The sequence below is a fragment of the Lepus europaeus genome, chromosome 13 (genome assembly GCF_033115175.1).
Source record: "Lepus europaeus isolate LE1 chromosome 13, mLepTim1.pri, whole genome shotgun sequence".
Taxonomy (NCBI): Eukaryota; Metazoa; Chordata; class Mammalia; order Lagomorpha; family Leporidae; genus Lepus; species Lepus europaeus.
In genome coordinates, this window is record NC_084839.1 from 67,691,912 (window position 1) to 67,711,436 (window position 19,525).

The window sequence follows — 19,525 nt, forward strand, 5'->3', positions numbered from 1 at the left end:
TACCTTGCCTGAACTGTTTGCCAGTGGGAGCTGAGGCCCCTCTGAGGGAGGGAGCCACACAGAGGGACAAGTGTGGGGTGGGCAGGGGCAGGTCACCGGTACTGCCATAGGCTTCCGTGTGGCCTTGGGGAAATCCTGCCATTCTGAGACTCTGCTTTATTTTAGGGCAATCCCCCCTGCGCTGCCCTGACCCTGGGGAGGGTGAAGGGTCAAGGTTAAGGCTCAAGAGTTCTGGGGTCGGGGGAAGCAGAAAGAGGCACAAAGCAGAGGAGCAGGCGACACATCCTGCCAGGAGGCATCGTCAGCTGTCTGGTGGCCTGGATCCATGACCCCCACAGGGCCAGGCCCTGTGTCCAGGTTGGGTGCCTGGGCCAGGGTGCTCGGAGGCCGGGCTGGGCCTGACTGTATTGAAAAGAAACGGTGCAGTTACAACAGAAAAGGCTAGCTGGGGGCATGGGATTTTCTTCCTCCCCAGGCCGCAAGGCAGGCACCAGCTCACTGACACTGTAGCCTGGGTTCCCAGTGTACAGTCTGAGGGGCCAAGGCTCTGCCACTTGTTGCACACCCCCCAACCACGCACACACACCTGCAGGCCTAGGTGGCAGCGCAGCTGTGGACACCAGTTGCGCTCCTCGCAGGCCCCCACCTGGGCCCTGTGACAGGCAGGTTGTGCACATGGTGCAATTGTTGGTGGTGGAGGACAAGGCATCAGCCTTGGAGAACGCTGTGGCCTGCGCCCCCCACACTGCATGTGCCCCAGACTGCAGATCCTGGGGCTCAAGGCTCTGAGAGGTCCTACAGCACAGGAACCTGCCTGAACCTGTCTAACCATTTCCCAAACCTATTAGATCACGGAATCAATTGGATCCGGTCCGGCTATGGGCATGAGTCAGGTTTGAGAAGTGCTGGCGTGGGGCCTCGCGAGGCCGGAAGTCAGGTAAGCTAAATCCTGCTCCCCGTGGCTGTGGGCTGTGCGCACAGCCAGGCACCGCCAGGCCAGGGGGAGCCGCCCGGCCAGCCAGGACTCTGCCATGGCGTCTCTGTGCTTTCACACCGTCGGGCTGGCCTCCCAGGCAGGCACTTTGGGGGAGGACTCCCTGACGGGCTGGGGGGCCCCTTCAGCTAGGCAGAGAAGGCAGAGACCAGAGAGGCAGACAAGACGAGGCTGAGTCCCCACGGTTTATTATGGAAGCCTATAAAAGAGCCACACTGAGTATTTCCAAAATCACGAAATGCACAACATTCATTTTTTTTAATATGCAACATGGAATATTATATGCAGACTAAAACCACATGACAGCGAAACACTCACACGGCACCAGTCTCATATCAAAACAAAACACACAAGTGCTTTTTCAATATTAAAACAACTGTGATAAAAACATATTAATATTTTGAACCACGTTTACAATAGAGAAAAAATTCATATTTTACTAAATAACAAATATTTAACAGCAAAAACTTTATACTAAATATCTATTTTGAATTATAACAAAAATAGTACTTATAATAGTTTATAAAGACAGACACAAAATTATAACATTTATGAAAAAAAGTTTTGTGTATAAAATAACATTATAGCGATCTGGGCTGGGGCGGGGTGGGGGGGTGGTGGTGGCCAGGACACAAACGCCAGCGCCCGACATCGAAAGTGCTTTTTAATCTGTAAGCCCATGGCAGGAAGAGTTGTGTGGGGTTTTGTCTTTTTAACGTCAAGTTACAATAGTTAGGAATGGTAAGTGAGAAAACATCACCCATCTAATGCTACGTCTATAGAACACACACGCAGAGACACACGGACACGAACACCCCACCACGGAGCCCCAGGGCGAGAGGGAGGAGTCGCAGCCAGGACTCCACCTGCCAGCCGCGGCCACACCAGAGCTTTGGCGGGTCCTCTCCTTGCTGCCTTTGAGAGCCAGCCGGGCAAACCATCCTCCCTTCCTCCCTCACGTGGATCCCCCCCAGCTTTGCCTTCTCGGCCCTCTTCCAGCCTGGCTGTCCCTTGAGGGCCATGGGGGGCCTCCCTGAGCCCCCTGACCTCACCAGGGCCAGACCCAGTGGGCCGCTTCAACGATTTGTCCGGGGCAAGTGGAATGAACCTTCCAGAAGCTGGGCTTTCTCTTGTGGCAGCTTCTGGTGCCCCATGCAGCTATTTTACAAGTGTTGGTGAATCTTTACACGATTTGGCCTGTTCGATTTTCAGAAACGGGGTAAGATTGATTGAATTGATGGCTTTTGAAAATTTGGAACTGCTTTTGCAACAATGTCTGTTCTGCACAGTTTCTGCAGTGGTCAAAGAGCAGGAAACAAATGAAACCTGGGCGAATGGAGGGTGATGGGGCCATGTGTGGGGTGGCCCCCATGCCTGCCCAGTCGCCCGCGGGGCACAGGTGTGGGGGGTGCCCGGCAGTGGCTCTACCCACCGGACACGGGGCGGGGCCCCAGAGCTGCCCCCAGCCACTGTCAGGGGCTCATTCTCCTCCCTTTGCACTTTCTTATCAAGACCCATTGCTTTTATCACACCAAAAACCAGTAAACACGCAAAGCCAAGGAAAACCCGAAAAACGGGCAAAATTGCTTCGAAACTCACAGAAGCCCCCCCACCCCGCCAGCCGCCCCCAGGGGGCGAACACACGCCAGCACCCTCTGGGTCCCACACGGCTTCCCACAAGTCCCACGTGCCCTGCCTCCCCTGCGAGGACGCCCTCGCCATCACGTCCCCTGGCTTTCATCTCGCCCCACAGCACACAGCGGCACAGAGGCAGCGGGACCCACGGGACACCTTGCCACGGGCTACAGGCAGGGGGGATGGTTAAGGGAGGGAAGGCAGAGGAAGAACGAACCCGTATCCTTCCCTGTACGCACTAGCAGGGTGAGGGGCACTGGGGTGGGTAGTGCCACGCAGGAAATCCTGGCCGCCTCCGAACCCACGTGATCCGGGTGGTGCCAGGACGAGCGGGAAGGGGGACGCCAGGGGGTCACTTTCCTGTCTCCAGCAGGGACATCGGGCTGAGGTGCTGGGTTTCAGCCAGGCTCTGAGGTTAAACCCATAGAAGGTGTGGAGCCAGGTGGAGCTGGACCAGGGCCCCTTTCTCGTCAATATGGGAAGTCTTGCTGGGGACAGCTGGGTCGGGGTCAAGGGGCAGAGAGGATATTCACTCCCAAGCTCTATCAGTGAATAAATACCATGCCGGGGCGGGGTGAGGAAGGGAAGACAGCCCATGAGCCAAGGGCCCCTGCTGTGCAGTGGGATCCTGCCTGTGGGAAGTGGGGCTGTCAGTGCACCTGCCCAGGGCCACCAGGGAGGATGCTGGGGGGCAGGGCCCAGGGCTCCCGTGCCCAGGGTCAGCGGAGGGAAGAGTAGCAGCAACAGGTAACGGCAAATGTCCACGCTGGCAGGGGGGCCTCTCCAGGAGGGGCGGACGCCTTCGCTAACCCTGGGTGCTGGCCGCTGAGGCAGGATGGGGTGCCCCAGCCCCTTCCCCGCCTTCCAGCTAGAAGAGAACGGGAGGGAAGGGGCCGGTTCAGAAGGTCACAAGCACAGACTGCAGCATGAGCCGACACATGGAACACTGTCACAGGCATGCAGGAGCTGGCCTGGCCGGCCCTCTCAGGAGCTAAGCCGGTGGGAAGTGGGGAGACACTGGAGAGAAGCGGAGCCCCTCCCCCACACAGGTTTTGACCTCCCCTCACCCCAGCCCCAGTGCTGGGCAGGGGCGCAGCTAGACGGTGGCGCTCAGCATGGCCTCCGTCTCGGGCAGGATTTTGTTCTGGTTGGAGTCCAGGCCAAAGAACTTGACGCTGAGGCCGTCCACAGGGTGCAGGACGGGCACCAGGGTGATGCGGGGGAAGGTCCGGGTGGCCAGCTCAAAGCGGCTGGTGCTGGCCAGCTCCACGGCCAGCACCTTCAGGAACAGCTTGGCCAGGTGCTTGCCCAGGCAGGTCCGGACGCCGCCGCCGAACGGCAGGTAGTGGAAGCGGCCGTCCTTGTCTTCGCTCCGGGCCTGGCTGAAGCGGTCGGGGTCGAACACGGTGACGTCTTTGAACACAGGTGCCGTGTCGTGGGTATCGCGGATGCTGTACATGACGCTCCAGCCTTTGGGGATCTGGAAACCCTGGGGTGAGACAGGGGCCGGGAGGCGGGGTGTTGAGAGCAGAGGAGGCCAGCTGACCCCCCACCCTGCATGCGCAAGACCTACATCTGTCTTCAGACACACAGCCCCCCAGAGGCCTCCCCAGTCTCCCCGTGCGGCATGCATTTCTCATGTCCACATGCAACGTCACATGTGATACCTGCGTGGGCTCCGCCTGATTCTGTGTTTGGAGCCGTGACTGTCCCATCAGACCGACAGCCCCCTGGAAACAACCACTGCCCTCCCCCACCCCCATCAGACTGCGGTACCTGAGGGGGAGGCATCGCCCCCCAGGAGTGCCCCCTAGCCCCCAGCTCCCCAGGGCCCGGCCTCACGTCGAGCTCGAAGGTCTGCAGCACGGTGCGGTAGCCGCCGGAGATGGGAGTGAACAGGCGCATGACCTCCTTGATGACGCAGTCCAGGTAGCGCAGGCCACTCAGCGTGTCCAGGCGCAGGGTGCCCTCGCAGGGGCAGCCGCCACTGTGCAGGATGCCCTGGGCCCGCAGCTCCTCCCGCAGCTTCTCCAGCACGGCCGGGTGCTTCAGCAGCTGCATGATGAGCGAGGTGCTGGCGCTGGCTGTGGTGGCGTAGGCCGCGAAGATCAGCTCCAGAGTCCCGTCCTGCAGGGGCACACGGGAGAGGCGCGTGGGCAATCTGCGGTCAGTCCTATTCTGCCCGCCAGCATCCCCAGTGCCCAGGGCCACCTCTGGGGTCTGGCGCCTGGTCTTCCCACTCCCAGCCAGGGTGTGCAGGCAACCACACCATGAGGACCCGGGGTGGGGGACGCTGCAGGGAGACAGTGGAGGGGGGCAACCCCTGCTGGGGAATAGAACACTGGGGCCACGGGACCCTGCGGAAAGGTCCCCCAGCAGGCCGCCTCGGTTCAAGCCCTGTGTTTCACAAAGGCAGACACAGGGCCTGGGCCCCTTTCCTTGTCATGGTGCCGCTTGCAAGTGTAAACACTTTTGAAAGGGAGTCATTCTGGCCTCTTCCTGGCTCCCCCAGGGAAGAGAGTGAGAGGAGTACGGACCGTGGGCACCGAGCAGGCAAGTGGGCACAGCCCGGGCAGGGGTGAGCTAACAAACCCGTCCTCAGAACGTCCACCCAAACAGGTGGTCGGGAAGCCCTGCTCTGGGCCGCAGGTGGGCTCAGCTCTCTCCAGCCTCTCCCCTGCTCCTTGGCCTCCCAGAGCTACTGGCACCAGGGAGGGAAGTGAGATGGTCCCAGCTGCCTGAGGCTCCAGGCTGAAGCTGGCAAGCAAGCACCCGCACAGCAGGGACAAGAATTCCATCTCTTCTGGCTGAGGCCCCGGGGGCCAGGCGGAGTGACAGCTACCACTGCTGAGCCGAAAGCACACTCGGGGCAAGACGGAAACGGGCAGAGACGGCCAGGCGCCTGGCCCAGCCCAGGGGAAGCCCCGAGCGCAGGACGGGGAGCTCCCATCCCACCTTCAGCTCCTGCATGGTCATCTCCTTGCCGTGCTCCTTGCTGCTCTCAATGAGGATGTCCAGGGCGTCCGAGTAGTCCTTGCCCTGGGTGCACTGCAGCTTCTCCCGGATCGCCTTTTCCAGCCCCTTCTGGAGGATCTGCCGAGCCTGAATGCCCTGCGAGGAGGAAGGGGCCGTCAGCTCCCTCCCAGACTGCTCCTGCCGACGCCTGCCCTCTGTCCCCGGGCCCAGTGTCTGTCCCTGTCCGGATGCCCTGGGTGCTCACCCGCCGGTAGCCGCTGAAGGGCAGGTCCACAGGCAGGGAGAAGACATTCTCTACAAACTGCTGGTAGACCTCGAAGAGGTGGCCGAGGTCCTCCTCAGGGATGCTGAAGCCAAGCAGCACCCGGATGGCCATGCGGAAGGTGAGCTTCTGCGCCTCCTGGTACACGTTGATGGCCTCGGGGTGGCTGCTCCAGGCACGCAGCGTGTCCTGGATCACCAGCTGGATCTTGGGCAGGTAGCTCTCCAGGGCCTCATGGCTGAAGATCTTGGAAAAGATCTGGGGGGCAGAGAGGCAGGTGGGTCAGCACAGCTTAGGTCCCTAAGCCAGTAAGGCCCCTTGCTCTGCCCAGGCAAGGCACACAGCCCATGGCTGCACCTGCTCCTCTTGAGCTCCCACGGGTCTCCAGACACATTCCTCCTGGGGGCCCCTACTCTGAACCCCACCCCGCCGCCCTGACTTCTTGTGTCTTAGCAAGGAGGCAGGGAAGAACACGATTAGACCCACAAGCACCTGGGTTCAAAGCTGGGCCCAGCACGGAACCAACAGGTAGCCAGAGCGGTCACCCCTTCTTTGAGCCCCAGAAGCACGTGTGCTACACACCATGGCTAAGCCTGGGGGACGGGGCAGGGCAGCTCCTGCCAAGTCTGCAGGAGGCGCTGTTGTCCCTGCTGCAGGGACACCCAAAGGGGAAAACGGCGCTAAAGCAGAAAGGCTGCCCACTCGCTGCAGGGCACGGGGAGGATGTGGGGCCAACTGCACAGGGAGAAGCAGGAAGCTCAGAGCTAGACTGCATGCAGGACTTCCTGAGAACCTGAACTGTTCTCACTCCCTGCAGAACATCTACTGGGTGAAGATCCCAGGGAGCTCATGGACAGCTTTGTCACGTAAATGTCTGCAGGTGTGTGTGGAGGGGAGGATGGGGCCAAGGGCTTCCTCCCCAAAAGATCACCAAGACAAACAGAAACCCTTTCAATTCTCTGCATCTTCCAGGACCACTTTAAGGAGGCAAGGAGTCCTGTGTCCACGTCCCCTGCCATCCACTCTTCTGATTGGTTTGGCGACCGCCCCCCGACCCCTCTCCTCACCCGGATGCCCCTGCACACGCTTCTCATGCTGCTGCCCACGGTGGGTGGCAGAGGGGAGGATGTTAGTTTATTTACTGACAGCTTGTGGGCCTCCCCACCCCCGGAGTCCAGAGCAGGAGGCGGGTGTCCTACACCAGCACCAACAGAAAGGCAGAGGGGGAGGGGCCTGCAGAAGAAGCCCCCCCACCCCACTCTGACGCAAACCACACACACGCGCCTGCCCTTCCCGCCTGCCCCCCAAACACCACCACCGCACAAACTGTAAATGTGAGAATTTCCCCTGCAGTCAGCTCCAGGAGGAAAAGGGAACATTTTCCTGGCCTGGGCCCTGCATGGCTAATGGGAGGGCTGGTGTGCAGAAATAACAGTGCTGGCCCTTCAGTGGCCCAGCCAGGCACTCACAATAGCACTTTCATTCCGAAATTCCCGGGGCACACAGCACGGGAGGGAGGGAGGCCAGGGAGGGCTGCTCCAGCTACAAAGGGCCGGCTGAAAGGTAGAAGGATGGCGGGAGGGACCTCGGTCAGCACAGGCCTGCGCGGGTCACCAGTTTCTAGGGTCCCAGGGCATCCACAGAGGGACTTCGGCGGCCACCTCCACCTCCCTGGAAAGGGTTGTGGATAAAGGCAGTGCTGTCTCCCTCAGCCTTGCATCCTGGTGTTCAAATTCCTGCTTCAGCCCCTGGTCCAGGGCCTGTGGGGAGTGGGAGAGCCACCCCACCCCCAATCCAGCCACACAAAACACGCGGGGACCTGCTCAGCACAGAGTACCACTTGGGAGCTAAGCAGGGAATGAGGCAGGAAGGCAGAAAGGTAATTCTGTGGCTGCCAGGCCTCCATCGGGAGGAGGGGACAGGAGAGCACAGTGGCTCAGAGCTGGCCAGGGACATTCTCCTAGAGAGCGAAGGGTAGGAGGGCCCCAGGAGACTTGGGCCCAAAGATGAGCACACAGAGGGTGACAGTGCAGAGGCCAGGACCATCAGGGGTAGCCAAAGATCCAGCTAGCTGGGCTGGAAGATGTGGTGGGGTGGGGGGAAGATCAGCCGAGCCCCTCAAGGCCGCGCTGTAACCACAGGGCATCCACCGACACTGTGAGACAGCGGCCAGGTCACTACCCACCCAGGCCTCAGTTTCCTCCTCTGTAAAATGGTGATGCTGACCTAGGCGACCTGTAGACTTCCCTTGGGTCCACCTCAATGTGTTGGGCACCTGCTCTCAAGTAGACCCTATCCACCCCCGGGCAGCACAGCGCTCCGTCACGCTTGAATCACCTGGAGAACTCCTACCAGGCCCCCACTCACAGCCGCCACGCCGGCTACAGGAGCCCAGGAAGGGCCGTGTCAGAGCTTCCCAAGGTAGGGAGTGCTCGGGGCTCCCGCCACAGCCTGAGGACTGGCCTGACCGGACCCACTGAGGAGCCCTGCCCGCCCCAACGTTACAGTCCCTGCGCCCTCTAGTGCTGGCCTGCTGAACCGCGCCTTTTCAGCCGGTGGGGACCCAGGAGGGCAGGCACCACCTGCGGAGGAAGGAGGAAGATGGGACGCAACCCCCAAGGAAGGGGATCCACAGCTGACTCCCAAGTGGGAAGGGGCCCTGAGCAAGACCAGCAACTGCAACGGACCCCAGAAGCCTCCTGCCCCCTGCACCTGCTGTCCCTTGAAAGGAGACCTCAGCCAGGCCCAGGCTGGTGTGAACCAGCTTCTGACCTGCCAAGGGAAAGCCAGCAGGCTGCTGCCTCCTCAGACCCAGGGACGCCCTGAGGGCCCTCTCCACCCAGCAGTCCCCTGACTGTCCTCCGAGCCCCCTCCCCACCCAGGAGGAGGGCTTTGCTTAGAAGTCACAAAGTCCATGCCCCCATCTCCCGTCCAGCTGTTCCACAGGCATCAGGGCCTCCCAGGCGCTGGGAAGACTCCAGGGCCTTGTCCCTGGGTCTGTGCCCAGGGTTAACAGCGCGGGCACTTCCCGAAGCCGGGGCAGCCCAGAAACCACCGCCCACCGCAAAGGACAGGCGGAGGTGGAGGTGCCGGCCAGGGCAGAGGGAGGCCTGGGCCGAGTCTGGGCGGGCTGGGTCTGAGGCGGCCGCCTGCTGGGGTCAGGCCTCGGGCAGAGGGCAGGTGCCCTGCCCGGGGAGTGGCTCACTGCGGAGAGAGGGTTCCCAGCCCCCAGAGCCAACCGCCCTCTCCACAGTCATCAAGGGAGCCAGGCTGCTTTGGTGCCTTCTGGGGCTTCCCCCGGAATTCCCAAAAACAAGCCAAGAATGCAGGACAAAGGTCACTGGGACGCAGTCCAGGCCTAGGCAAGGCCCTGCAGCGGGAGCTGCAGGTGTAGACTTCCCACCAGGGTTGGTGCCATTCTGGGGAGGGTAGAGGCTCGCAGGAGGCCTGAGCATTCGGGAAGGGAGCCTGAAAGCCCAGCTCGGTGCCCTCACCTCCATTTCTCTCTTGGCCTCCAGAACAGGAGCCAATTCCACAGGGTCTGGGCATCGCCAGGTGGGTGGGTTTGCCAGAGTTCAAATTCCCCATAATTATCCCCACCAACACCTTCTGCCCCAGCCCCCTCTCCCCGCCACCTCTCATGCAGTGCCCCTGGGAGGGGGAGCTCTTGGCATCGCCATGGCCCCCTGTGCTGAGCCAGATACCCTCTGTCTTGTCTGCTGTGGCTGAGCATGGACGCACAAACCAATGGGCAGCCGCGGGAGTGGGAAGAGACAGAGAGGGAACCCTCTACAGGGCCAGTGACTCAGACTGGGAGGAATGGAAACGCTGCCCAGGAGGGGTGGGGGCCTGGGCAGGCCACTCGGCCAAGCCACCGGAGCCGCGGCCTGCGGAGTGGAAAGAATAACAGAGGGCAGGCAGCCGCCACGGCGGCCGTTCTCGCAGGGCAGTGACGCCAAGGTGTGTACTTTATGCTCAGGGAAGGGGGTGGGGGTGCAAGAGAGAACGTCATCTTCCCTGCTGCCTGGCGTCTCCACCGGCCTCGGCTTCACCCTGAGTGTGTCCCATGAGGCCCACTGGCTGGGCGGGGCTGGGCCACACCGCCCCTACCTGTGCATGCCCCTCCCCAGCGGGTAGGGGAACAGAGCGCCTGTCCCCCTTGGGGGCTCTAGCTCTAATCATCTCGCCTCCAGTCCTGCTCCCCGGACCCCCAACTCGCCCCCCAACACACACACACACAGCCAAAGCAATGGTGGGGGAGGGGAGAGCAGCACTTGGCAAATTCCTGCTGGGCCAGAGCATCTGGAAAGATGTACCCACCTGCTCAGTCCTCCTCCAGCCACCACAGAACCTCCCTCAATGCTGAGGCCCACAGGGCTAAGGTGACAGTGGGGGACAGGACTGGCCACACTCCACCACTGCTTCCCAGCCCTCTAAGCCCCACTGAGCTGCTGTCTACCAGCCCTGGTGGGCTCTGAATCTATCTAAGAGTCCCCAAGGGGACCTTCCTCCATGCCCCGGGCTCACTCACAGGGTGAGGCCGGCTGCTCTGGCTGCTCAGGCCCCTGGGACCCCCCGCCTTCAGGTCTGGGGAACCTGGGATGGATACAGCGGCTGGCACAGGGAGCTCAGGGCCAGAGCAGACCCTGGCCAAGCCTCCCTACTCCCTGCCAAGGTCGTATTTGTCTTCCAAGGCTGGGAGAGTGAGCAAAGACAGCACGGCAGCCTTGGACCCCTCCCCGCCCTGGGGACACAGAAAGGAGGGAAGTAGGGAGAGGGGGCCTCCCACGCCCTGTCCGCCCACCTGCCTGCTGCCTGGCACAAGGCTTGCAGAGGGAGGTGCCCACCCCCAGGCGCCCTGGAGACTGACCATGGGCTTCCTCCCCCACTGGCCTTCAGGGAGATCCGCTCCTGCTGCCCACCCACTGATGCTACAGTAACTTTTGCATGAACAGCTTCTGGCAGGACAAAGGCTCTATGCGATGCCAGGGGACTGGGGCAGAGCTCCCAGTAGCAGGGCTGCCTAGTTGGCTGTTCCATCCCATCAGGTGGAAGCTTCTGCCCTGAGCTGAGCCTGGTGGACATGACCGTGTGGTCAGAGTCTGTGCATCGGTCCAAAGGCCTCCTAGAGCCTGCTGTGGGCAGTCTGCCCCCAGGATCCTGCAACGGTATGGCCTCCTGCTTTGCCCTCCTGCCTCTCCATCCCAACAGATAGCCCAGGACACCTGGAGTTTCTGAGAGGCGTGTGGTGACCGTGAGCCTGATCTCCATCCTCACACCAGGATAGGGCACAAAAGCCAGGGACAACAGGTGACCAGGTGGGATTTCTCCATTGTAAACCCAAAACCTGTTCTCCCAACTCAGCCTCAGGCTCAGAAGACCCCATATACAAAGGTCAGGCTGGAAGGTGCAAGAAGGCCACTCGTGGGGCTGGCACTGTGGAATAGCTGGTTAAGCTGACATCTGCAGTGCCGGCATCCCATATGGGTGCCCGTTCAAGTCCCGGCTGCTCCACTTCCAATCCAGCTCCCTGTTAATGTGCCTAGAAAAGCAGTGGAAAATGGCCCAGGTCCTTGGGCCCCTGCACCCACGTGGGAGACCCAGAGGAAGCTCCTGGCTCCTGGCTTTGGTCTGGCCTAGCCCCAGCCATTGTGGCCATCTGGGGAGTGAACTAGCAGATAGAATATCTCTCTCTCTCTGCCTTTCAAATAAGATAAATAAGTCTCCTTTAAGAAAAGAAGGTAGCCACTCCCAGGTCTCGCCTGTCCAGGGGCTCCAGGACTAAGTGCCTGTGCTGAGATGCACTCTGAGGTCCCCAAGAGCAACTCAAGACCACTTCCGTGGTCCCCTGTAGAGAGGAAATACTCAATCCTCTGTTTGGGGCTGGGTATCAAAAGTTTCCAGAACTACCCCCAACTCTGTCTCCATGTCTCTCACAACCCTTTGACCCCCTCTCCCACCCAGACTCCATCCACCCTTCTAGGACAACACCCCAGCCTCTCCACACAAAGAGAGGGATGGGGTCCCTCCCTTATCCACAATACCCAGGCCCCTGGTGGAGGGAGGGAGGCCGAGGCCACAATTAGAGGGCCAGCGGCCTGGCCTCCGGAAGCGACTGTTAGACTGAGCCAATCTTTCTGGACTTTCTGGCAACCCTACCCCCTACTGGCCTTGGACCACCAGGGCAGCCAGGGCAAACACCTGGAGCATAGCGATGGCAGCGAGCAGCCCCTTCCTCGCACATCTGGTCAGACCTCCCAGAGAAGGGGTGGGCCACCAGCCCCAATGGAAACAGTGACGCTTCCAGCTCCGGGGCGGCGGGGCCCAGGCACACCTGTGTGTATATCCTGCCCCACGTCCCTGACAGCAGCATGGGCTGGCGAAGGCGGTGAGAGTGGCACGCGGCCACACAGAGTCCCCCAGGCACTGGGTGCGGGAGACTGGCCTTTTCCCCAGGACGACACGGATACTCAGTGAATCTATCTCTCATCCTTCTAACGAGACTACCTTTTGAGGGCACAGAATGAGTCCCCCACTTCTGTGGACCCAACCCAAGACCTTCCAGGTTGCTCAGTAGGGTTGGGTTCATCTCAGCCATCAATCAGAGAGAGTGCAGAGGATTCTGGAGCCCGCTGACCACCCACTTACCATAGGACCCCTACATGTGCCACGTAACAAGCTTGCACACAAAGAGAGGGCACCTGCATTTGGCTTTGGTTCACAAGCCTGCCCAGAGGAACTGGCTGTTCCCCACCCACAAGGGCCAGCTGCTCCAAAGAGGAAGCCCACTGAGGCCTCAGCCATGGCCCTCAGCACCCCCTACCCCCCACCCCAGTCCCATCTTCCTGGCTTGTTCATCAGTGCTGCCCCCAAGAGACCCCAGGCAGGCCCTCCTCACCCGGAACCTGGAGGTCCGAGGCAAAGTCAGGCTACGGATGGGCGGACCCCAAGGCAACAGCCTCACGCAAAGCCCCTGCCCCACAGCATTCTGGTCCTGGCCAAGGCTTCTTCCCCCTAGCAGCCCTGTAGCTGCCCCGGCTTCTGGCTTCTGGCAGGAGGGCAGGACTGCACTGCACTTGGCGGCCCAGAAACCCGGCTTCGCAAGGGGCTGGAAAGCTGGTGTTGCAGGCTCTGCCCTGCCTTTGCGTTGCCACCTGGCTCAAGTCTCCTCAACCTCTCTAGTCTCAGTGTCTGTCCCCTCCGTGCTCCAGGGACAGTAACGCCTTTCTCCCCAAGGCCTCTAAGGAGGTGCAATGAGGAAGCAGCCACAACCTCAGCCGTCGGATTCCCGAGTCTCCGCTGGGGCTCTGCTCCATGCCACAGGCCTTGGGTGAAGCCTCAGAGGGCTAGAAGTCATCGCCCAGCACTTGAGAAAAATCTTCATCCCTAGGCCTGGGGCCCCCTCCTCCCATTCTCTCCCAAGCTGCCCTATGGCGGCCTGCAGAGCCCTCCCGGTGGCTGAATACAGGCTTCATGGGGCACTCCTGGGAGGCCATCCGTGGGTTCCCTTTGCCCAGGCAGTTCTGAGACTATCAGGGTAGGATGGGCTGCGTGGCCGGACGGCACAGCCCGCCACGCCCCCTGAGACCACCGAACACCCAGGCTTCGGGTGGAGAGGGCTGCCCCTGTCGCCCCCCTCCCGCGCCCGCCGCGGCTCCGGAGACCCTTTCCCTTAGGTTTGCAACCTGGAGGAGTCCCCTGACCCAACGGAAAACACAGAGTCGGGGAGGCCGGGCCGCCTCCTTTCTGGCAGCCGGAGCCCCGCCCGCCGGCTCAGCTTTCGGGTTACTGCAGTTCAAACAGCACGTGCCGCCCGCGCTCCGCGCCTCCGCGCCGCGCCCCGGGAGGGGGCGGGGAGGCCGGCTGCGTGCGCGCCGGCTCGCCGCCTGCGCGCCGCTTCCAGTCGCTCGGGAAATCCGCGGGATAAACACCCACTTTCTCTTCCTCTTCAAGGGGCGGTGGGTGAGCTTTGATCCCCCAGCCGGCGCCTCCGCTTCTCCCACCCCTCGCCCTTACCCACACTGTCTAGGTCGGCGAGAGGAGGGGCGCAAGGCTCGCCACACCTCTCGCAGACGAGGTCGTGCCACGGTTGCCCACGGGGGTGTGTGGCAGGGGAGATGCGGGTTTGGTTTTTTAAAGTATCGGTCTGTATTCTCGGAGTTCCTGGGGGAAACGTGGCAAAAAGAGGAGTGCCGGCCAACGGCCCCGCCCCCGTATTTTTTTCAGTGCTAGCGTTGGGGACCCTAGTTCCCGCACGTTCCAGCTCTGCCCCAAACACCCCCAAACTGCCCATCTCGCGTTGAGTCTGGAGGCGCAGTTGGCCAGCAGGAGGTGCGCGGGGAGAAGCTCTGCAGGCCTCGAATCCGAACTCAAGGCCGTCTAGACAGGGAACAGCGGGGTCCTCTAGCGTGGCACGCAAAAGTGGGAGGCCGATTCGGGGGAGGGCGTCCCCCTGGCGTCGCGCACTTCTTACCCCGAGGCGCACCGAAGGAGGGGTCAGGGCTCGTACCTTGCGCTTGTTGCGGTGGATGTCGCCGATGGAGTTGGCCACCGTGTTGGGGCCCAGCAGCATGCGCGTGCTGCGCGGCCACTCGGTGCTCACGAGGTGATGCTCGCCCATAAGGATCTTGCGCACGTTCTCCGCGCCGGTCACGCGGATCAGCGGGCGCCCCAGCAAGTGCGTCTTGAACACATTGCCATACTTCTCTCTCCGTGAAGACTGGAAGCCGGAACCCTGCGGGAGCCACACCGGAGACCTCTCTCAGGGCGCCTGGAGAGCCGGCGGGGGAAGGGCGGCGGACCCCACCCCGCGGCACTGGTCACCTGCCCTCCCCCACCGCACGCGCGCGCGTACACACACACACACACACACACGCAGGTTTTATTTTTCATAGCGTGCACAAGAACTGGGAAGTAGGGCCCAGAGGCTAATAAATAACGCAAGGAGGCAGGAGGCCCAGGAGCACCCCCGGGAGACCGGTTTTTAGTAATGACTTTCGGGAGGGAAAAGGTATCTCTGACGGCTGGACCTGCAGCTAGAGCCGCCGACCCCCACCCCCAACCCCGCGCTCGGGAGCCTCGGAATAAATATTTCCAGGCTCCGGGCCACGGGCTGGCAGACCCCGCGGGGTGGCCGCAGGCCAAGGATTATTTATAGCGGTGAGCGGTCCGTGCCCGGAGGCAGTCACTACAGATGGGGGTTGGCGTTCCCTCCGGTCTCCGGTGTGGCCGGCGCGGAGACGCGGCGGCCCTCCGAGCACGCTGCAGGGCGGGGTCACGGGCCGAGAGCTGCGACTTTTCTAAAGCGTTTTGCCCTGGAAATAACTAAGACGGGACTCTCGCCGCCGCCGCCGCCGCCGCCCAGGAGTTTGGAACCGGAGCGCGGCGGAAGGCGCTTCCCGCGGGGCGGGGCGGGACCGGGCGGGGCGCCCCGCGCAGGTAACCGGATCCCCGGTGGCTGCGGCGCGAGCCGGCGACGGCGGGGCCCCGGCGCGGGCTAGCGCTCCGAAGAGCCTGCGGAGCCGGCCCCGCGCGGGTGCCGGAAACCGAGGGGACCACGGAGGGGCGGGGGCAGGGGCGTCTAGCTCACCTTTGACGTCGGCACTAGCCACCCCACCCCGTGTTAACCCTTCTCCTGCCGGGGCAGCTCCGGCCGAGCTCGGGAGGGCACCACCTGTGCCCGGGCACACAGACGGCCTCAGGCTGTCACCTACCGGGTCAGGCAGCCGCGAGCACACAGCTCTGCCCCGCCCCCTTCTCTTGCTCGGTCCCCCTCCTCTCCTTCCTTTCTTCCACGGAAAGCTGTTCTCCTGCTAGAAGTGTGCACACCCCGGCGCGGCCGAAAAGTGACTCTGCAGAACCCGGTCCCTAATCGCTTTTCCACATGCTCCTCCGGCCCCAGGCGCGCGACAGGGAGCGAGCCGGGAGCTCCCGCGCTGCCAAGAAGGGGCCGGGCTGCGGGGACGTCGGCTCTCCCGCGGGCTGGAGGTGTCTATGCCTTTAAGAAAAGTAGAAGCGGAGGTGGGGTGCGACCCAGGCGGGGAGCGGGGTTCCCTCCCTCCGCGCGCCGTGCCCGGCTCCCTCGCTCCGTCTGCCTCCGTCTCTCCTCTCCTTCTTTCCCTCTGTTTTTCTTTTCTTTCGACACAAAAGTTGGGTTGTGAATTTTCCGAGGTCGCCGCCGCCTCGCCCCCACCCCCCCCCCCGCCTCTGATCTGCCTAACTATAATTAAAGTGCGTTTTTTGTGGCATTAATAAAGAGTTATTTGTCCGCCGTTTCCACGGTCTTCACAAAGAGGACTTTCATAGGGGCGGCCGCTCGGGCCGCGAGTCCAATTTATACAAAAATGTTGTATTTTTAGCCCTGGGCTCTGTTTAGATGGCGCTCGGTGGAAACGGAGAGCCCTCGGCGGTCCCCCCGTAAAATCTGATAAATGACTCCGAAAAAATAACGCCGGGCTTTAGAGGGCTCGCGTTAACCCCTTCCGCGCCCCTGCGCACGCACCCCTGTTCTCCCCCCGCACCCCGACCCCCCCAGCGGAATCTGAGGCCCGGGGCGCACGGATGGGAGGCGCAGGTTTCCACCTCCCCGACTTCGGCAGGAGCTGGACGCGGCCCCTCGGGGCCCCTTGCGGGATTCTGAGAAAACGTCAGGGGGACACGAAGGGCAGAGGAAGGTCAGGGAACGGGGTGGGGGGGCGGGTGGTGACAGACCGCGGATTCCGCAGATTGGCTCTAACGAGGGGGGAGCTGCGGCCCGTGTGAGTTATTTTATTTTCTAAGTTCTCGGCCAAAAACCTAGACCACCGCCGCAGTTTAACCCTTGAAGTGTGGAGGAAGGGAGAGGCTTTGGGGACTTTCTTTGTCGGGGGTGGGTGGGGAGGGTGGTCGCCTGATTTGATGAAATGAATCCACGCCATTCCGTGAACCACCCCAGAAAGACGTGGATGGACTCTGGGACCTGCGAAGACCACCTGGCAGGGGAACGGCGCGCCCCCCTGCGAGCCCCTCCTCTGCTGTCACTCGGCCCGGGGCGGTCAGGGGCCGTGTGCGCGCGCGCGCGAATTGCACGCGTCTGTTAATCTCAAGCCAAGCTTTCGCACCACCGAACCCTCAAGCTCCCGCGCTCACCTTTCGCTTCACCTCTCCGTGCAGGAGTCGCCGGTGTCAGGTCATCCAAGTTCCTGCTCACCCCCATCAGCACGCACCACCAAACACACAAACTCAGGAGCGCCCGGGCGCGCGCACGCACACACACCCACACCTCTCACTGTTACCCCAGGGGCGCCCCCACCTCCCCTCACACCCGCCCCCCCCAAAAAAAGCCTGGTGTGTATCAAATTGCACAACCGATTGTCTAGCATTTGACGAGGTTAACTCCAGGTTAATCTCTCCATTACCTACCTGGGTCTTGTCCCCAACGCGCCCCACCCCCATTATCACCAGCGGAGCAGGGTTGCGCAGCGTCCAACGGCAAACACGCGCGCTCTCTCTTTCTATGGATTTCACACACGCCTCTCCCAAGTTTCTCTCTCCTGTAAACTCTCCCCACCCAGTAGGTAAATAGACCCTTTTCCCCGAAAGCCGAGAGCCCTCGGGTCTCTGGCTTCTCATTTTCCTTGGGTTGCCTTCTTCCTCTCCCACCACAAACACACACACACACACACACGTTTGCGCGCGCCGCGAGCCAGGGCAGCTGTACCTGGTGCAGCCGACTGCATGGCGCGAACACACCCCGGGCCTTAAAGGGACAATTCACTGCACCACGGCTGCCCCTTCCTCTCGCCACCCGCTCTGAGGCTCCGCGACCCCGTCGAAGCCCAGGAAGCCTCTGGCTACTGAGCCTGGAGTGCGCGAAGGGGAGGCGAAAGCCGCTCGGAAGCCGGCGCCCCCTCGGACTCGCGCCGTGCGGTGAGCCCCCCGGGGCTCTCCACACGCCACCACCGGGTCAGCCGTGGGAGCCCTCTCGGGTCCGGAAACACCTCCGAACAGCCCACGGAGCCAGCGCCAGTCTCGGGACCTCGCCTCCGGCGGGCAGGAGAAGCCCGGGCGGCGCGGGCTGCGGGCAGGGAAGGGGCGGGGCAGGGACCCGTGCCTCGAGGCTCCCGGCGCTCCCGGCCCGCGCCTCGGACAGCCCCGCGCTCGCAGCGTGCGGACCCCGGGGAGCAGCAGGTCGAGCGCGCCCTTACCTGTAGCAGCCAGTGGCCGGTCTCTCCGATGAGCGGGAAGCCCATGGAGCCCTTGGGGATGGGCAGCTTGCAGCTCTTGTCGCGGGTGGCAGCCCAGCGCAGCTGCCACAGCTGCTGCGACACGGCCAGCAGCAGCGTCACGGACACCAGGCACGCGGCGAGGGTGGCCAGCGCCGACACCAGCTCCAAGCCCTCAAAGAGCATGTTGGCGGCCGCTCGGGGGATTGGCTGTGCCGGCCGCGGCGGGGGAGGGGAGGGCCGGACCCGAGCGGCGGGGGAGGGGAGGCTGTGGCCGAGGGTCCTGGCACCTCCAGCCGCAACAGAGAAGGAAGGGTCGGAGGGAAGGGGAGTGGAGGCTGCGAGGGATGCGGAGAGAGGGGGTGGGGTGCGAATTGCCTAGAAGAAGAAAGAGAGGAGACACGAGGCGACTCGAGGTGTAACTTTGTTTGTTTGTTTGTTTGTTTGTTCCTTTATGGCGGGTTAGGGGCTGCTCTAGGGGTGGTGGGATGAAGCCTGGAATCAAGCTAGTGGACTTGCTCTCCCGGTAACCATCACACTCGGAAAACTTTGCAAAACTTTGGCCAGCAAGAGCCTCTCTCTCCCTCTCTCCCTCTCTCTCTCTCTTTCGTGAGCCCCTTCCCCTACTCGGGGGGAAAAAGAAAAAAGAAAAAAGAAAAAAGAAAGGGGACAGAGAGCTAGGGGAGAGAAAGTGCAATCGATTTGTCAAAAGTAGTCCCCCCAAGTTCCTAGGTTGGGGGCAAAAATTCTGAATGCAAAAATTCCAACGAACCCAGAAACTTTGGGGGCGAGGGAGAAGGCTCCCCAGCTGAGGCGAGTGGAGAGGCCCGAGGCCAGCGTCCCTGGGCTGCCCGGGGAGGCGCGCCCGAGCCCCGAAGCCGCCGCGGAACCCCGAGGCGGGCAAGGCGGGCAGCGCGGCGAGGCGGGCGCGGCGAGGCGCGGCGCGGCCCGAGCGCGGGTGCGGAGCCGGCGGGCCGCGGCCGGGACGGGACGCAGCCGGCGACAGAGCCCCGGGCGGGCGCTGGGGAGGCAGCGGCGGCGGCGGCGGCGGCGGTGGCGGCGGCGGGCGGGAGGGGTGAGGCGGGGTGGGGTTGGGGGGAGGAGGCGGAAAACCCGAGCTGGGCTATTGTATCAATTAAAAGGCAGTCCGTCCCGGGACGCGGTCTCTCGGCTCTGGAGTTGCTGCTGGGAGAAGAAAGGGGGGGAAAGAAAGGCAGGCAAGAGGAATGAGAGAGGGGGAAGCAGGAGGCAGGATTTCAGGGCTGGTGGTTTTAAAAGCGTCTCTCAATGTGAATTCAAGTCAATGCGAGGCGATGCGTGTGTTTATATAGAGGCGGGAGGCTGCGCCGTGGGCGCGCACAAAGCGGGAGGCGTGGTGAGAGGCCGGGCCCGCGGCCGGAGCGTGTGAGCGCGGCCGCCCCCCGCCCCGCCCCGCCCGCCGCCGCCGCCGCCCGC

At 62.5% G+C, this 19,525-nt stretch overlaps 1 protein-coding gene across 1 annotated transcript; it reads right to left on the reverse strand.

The window, feature by feature from the left end:
• Positions 1–1,175: 1,175 nt before the first annotated feature.
• LOC133772754 (cytochrome P450 26B1) lies at positions 1,176–18,928 on the reverse strand. Its single transcript, XM_062209645.1, has 6 exons — positions 18,053–18,928; positions 14,377–14,601; positions 5,850–6,125; positions 5,585–5,740; positions 4,472–4,756; positions 1,176–4,118 (listed from the first exon to the last, which is right to left on the reverse strand). The coding sequence occupies exons 1-6, from the start codon at positions 18,254–18,256 to the stop codon at positions 3,726–3,728; spliced, it is 1,539 nt and encodes a 512-aa protein (XP_062065629.1). The 5' UTR covers positions 18,257–18,928; the 3' UTR covers positions 1,176–3,725.
• Positions 18,929–19,525: the final 597 nt, after the last annotated feature.

What these genes read in the sequence shown, in the direction of transcription:
- LOC133772754 (XM_062209645.1), bottom strand. Translation starts at nt 18,256, where the DNA reads ATGCTCTTTGAGGGCTTGGAGCTGGTGTCGGCGCTGGCCACCCTCGCC. An exon ending in TGACCATGCAGGAGCTGAAG is followed by an intron (nt 4,757 to 5,584) that starts GTGGGATGGGAG and finishes GTGCCCCTGCAG; the next exon opens with GACGGGACTCTGGAGCTGAT. An exon ending in TGCAGACCTTCGAGCTCGAC is followed by an intron (nt 4,119 to 4,471) that starts GTGAGGCCGGGC and finishes GTCTCACCCCAG; the next exon opens with GGTTTCCAGATCCCCAAAGG.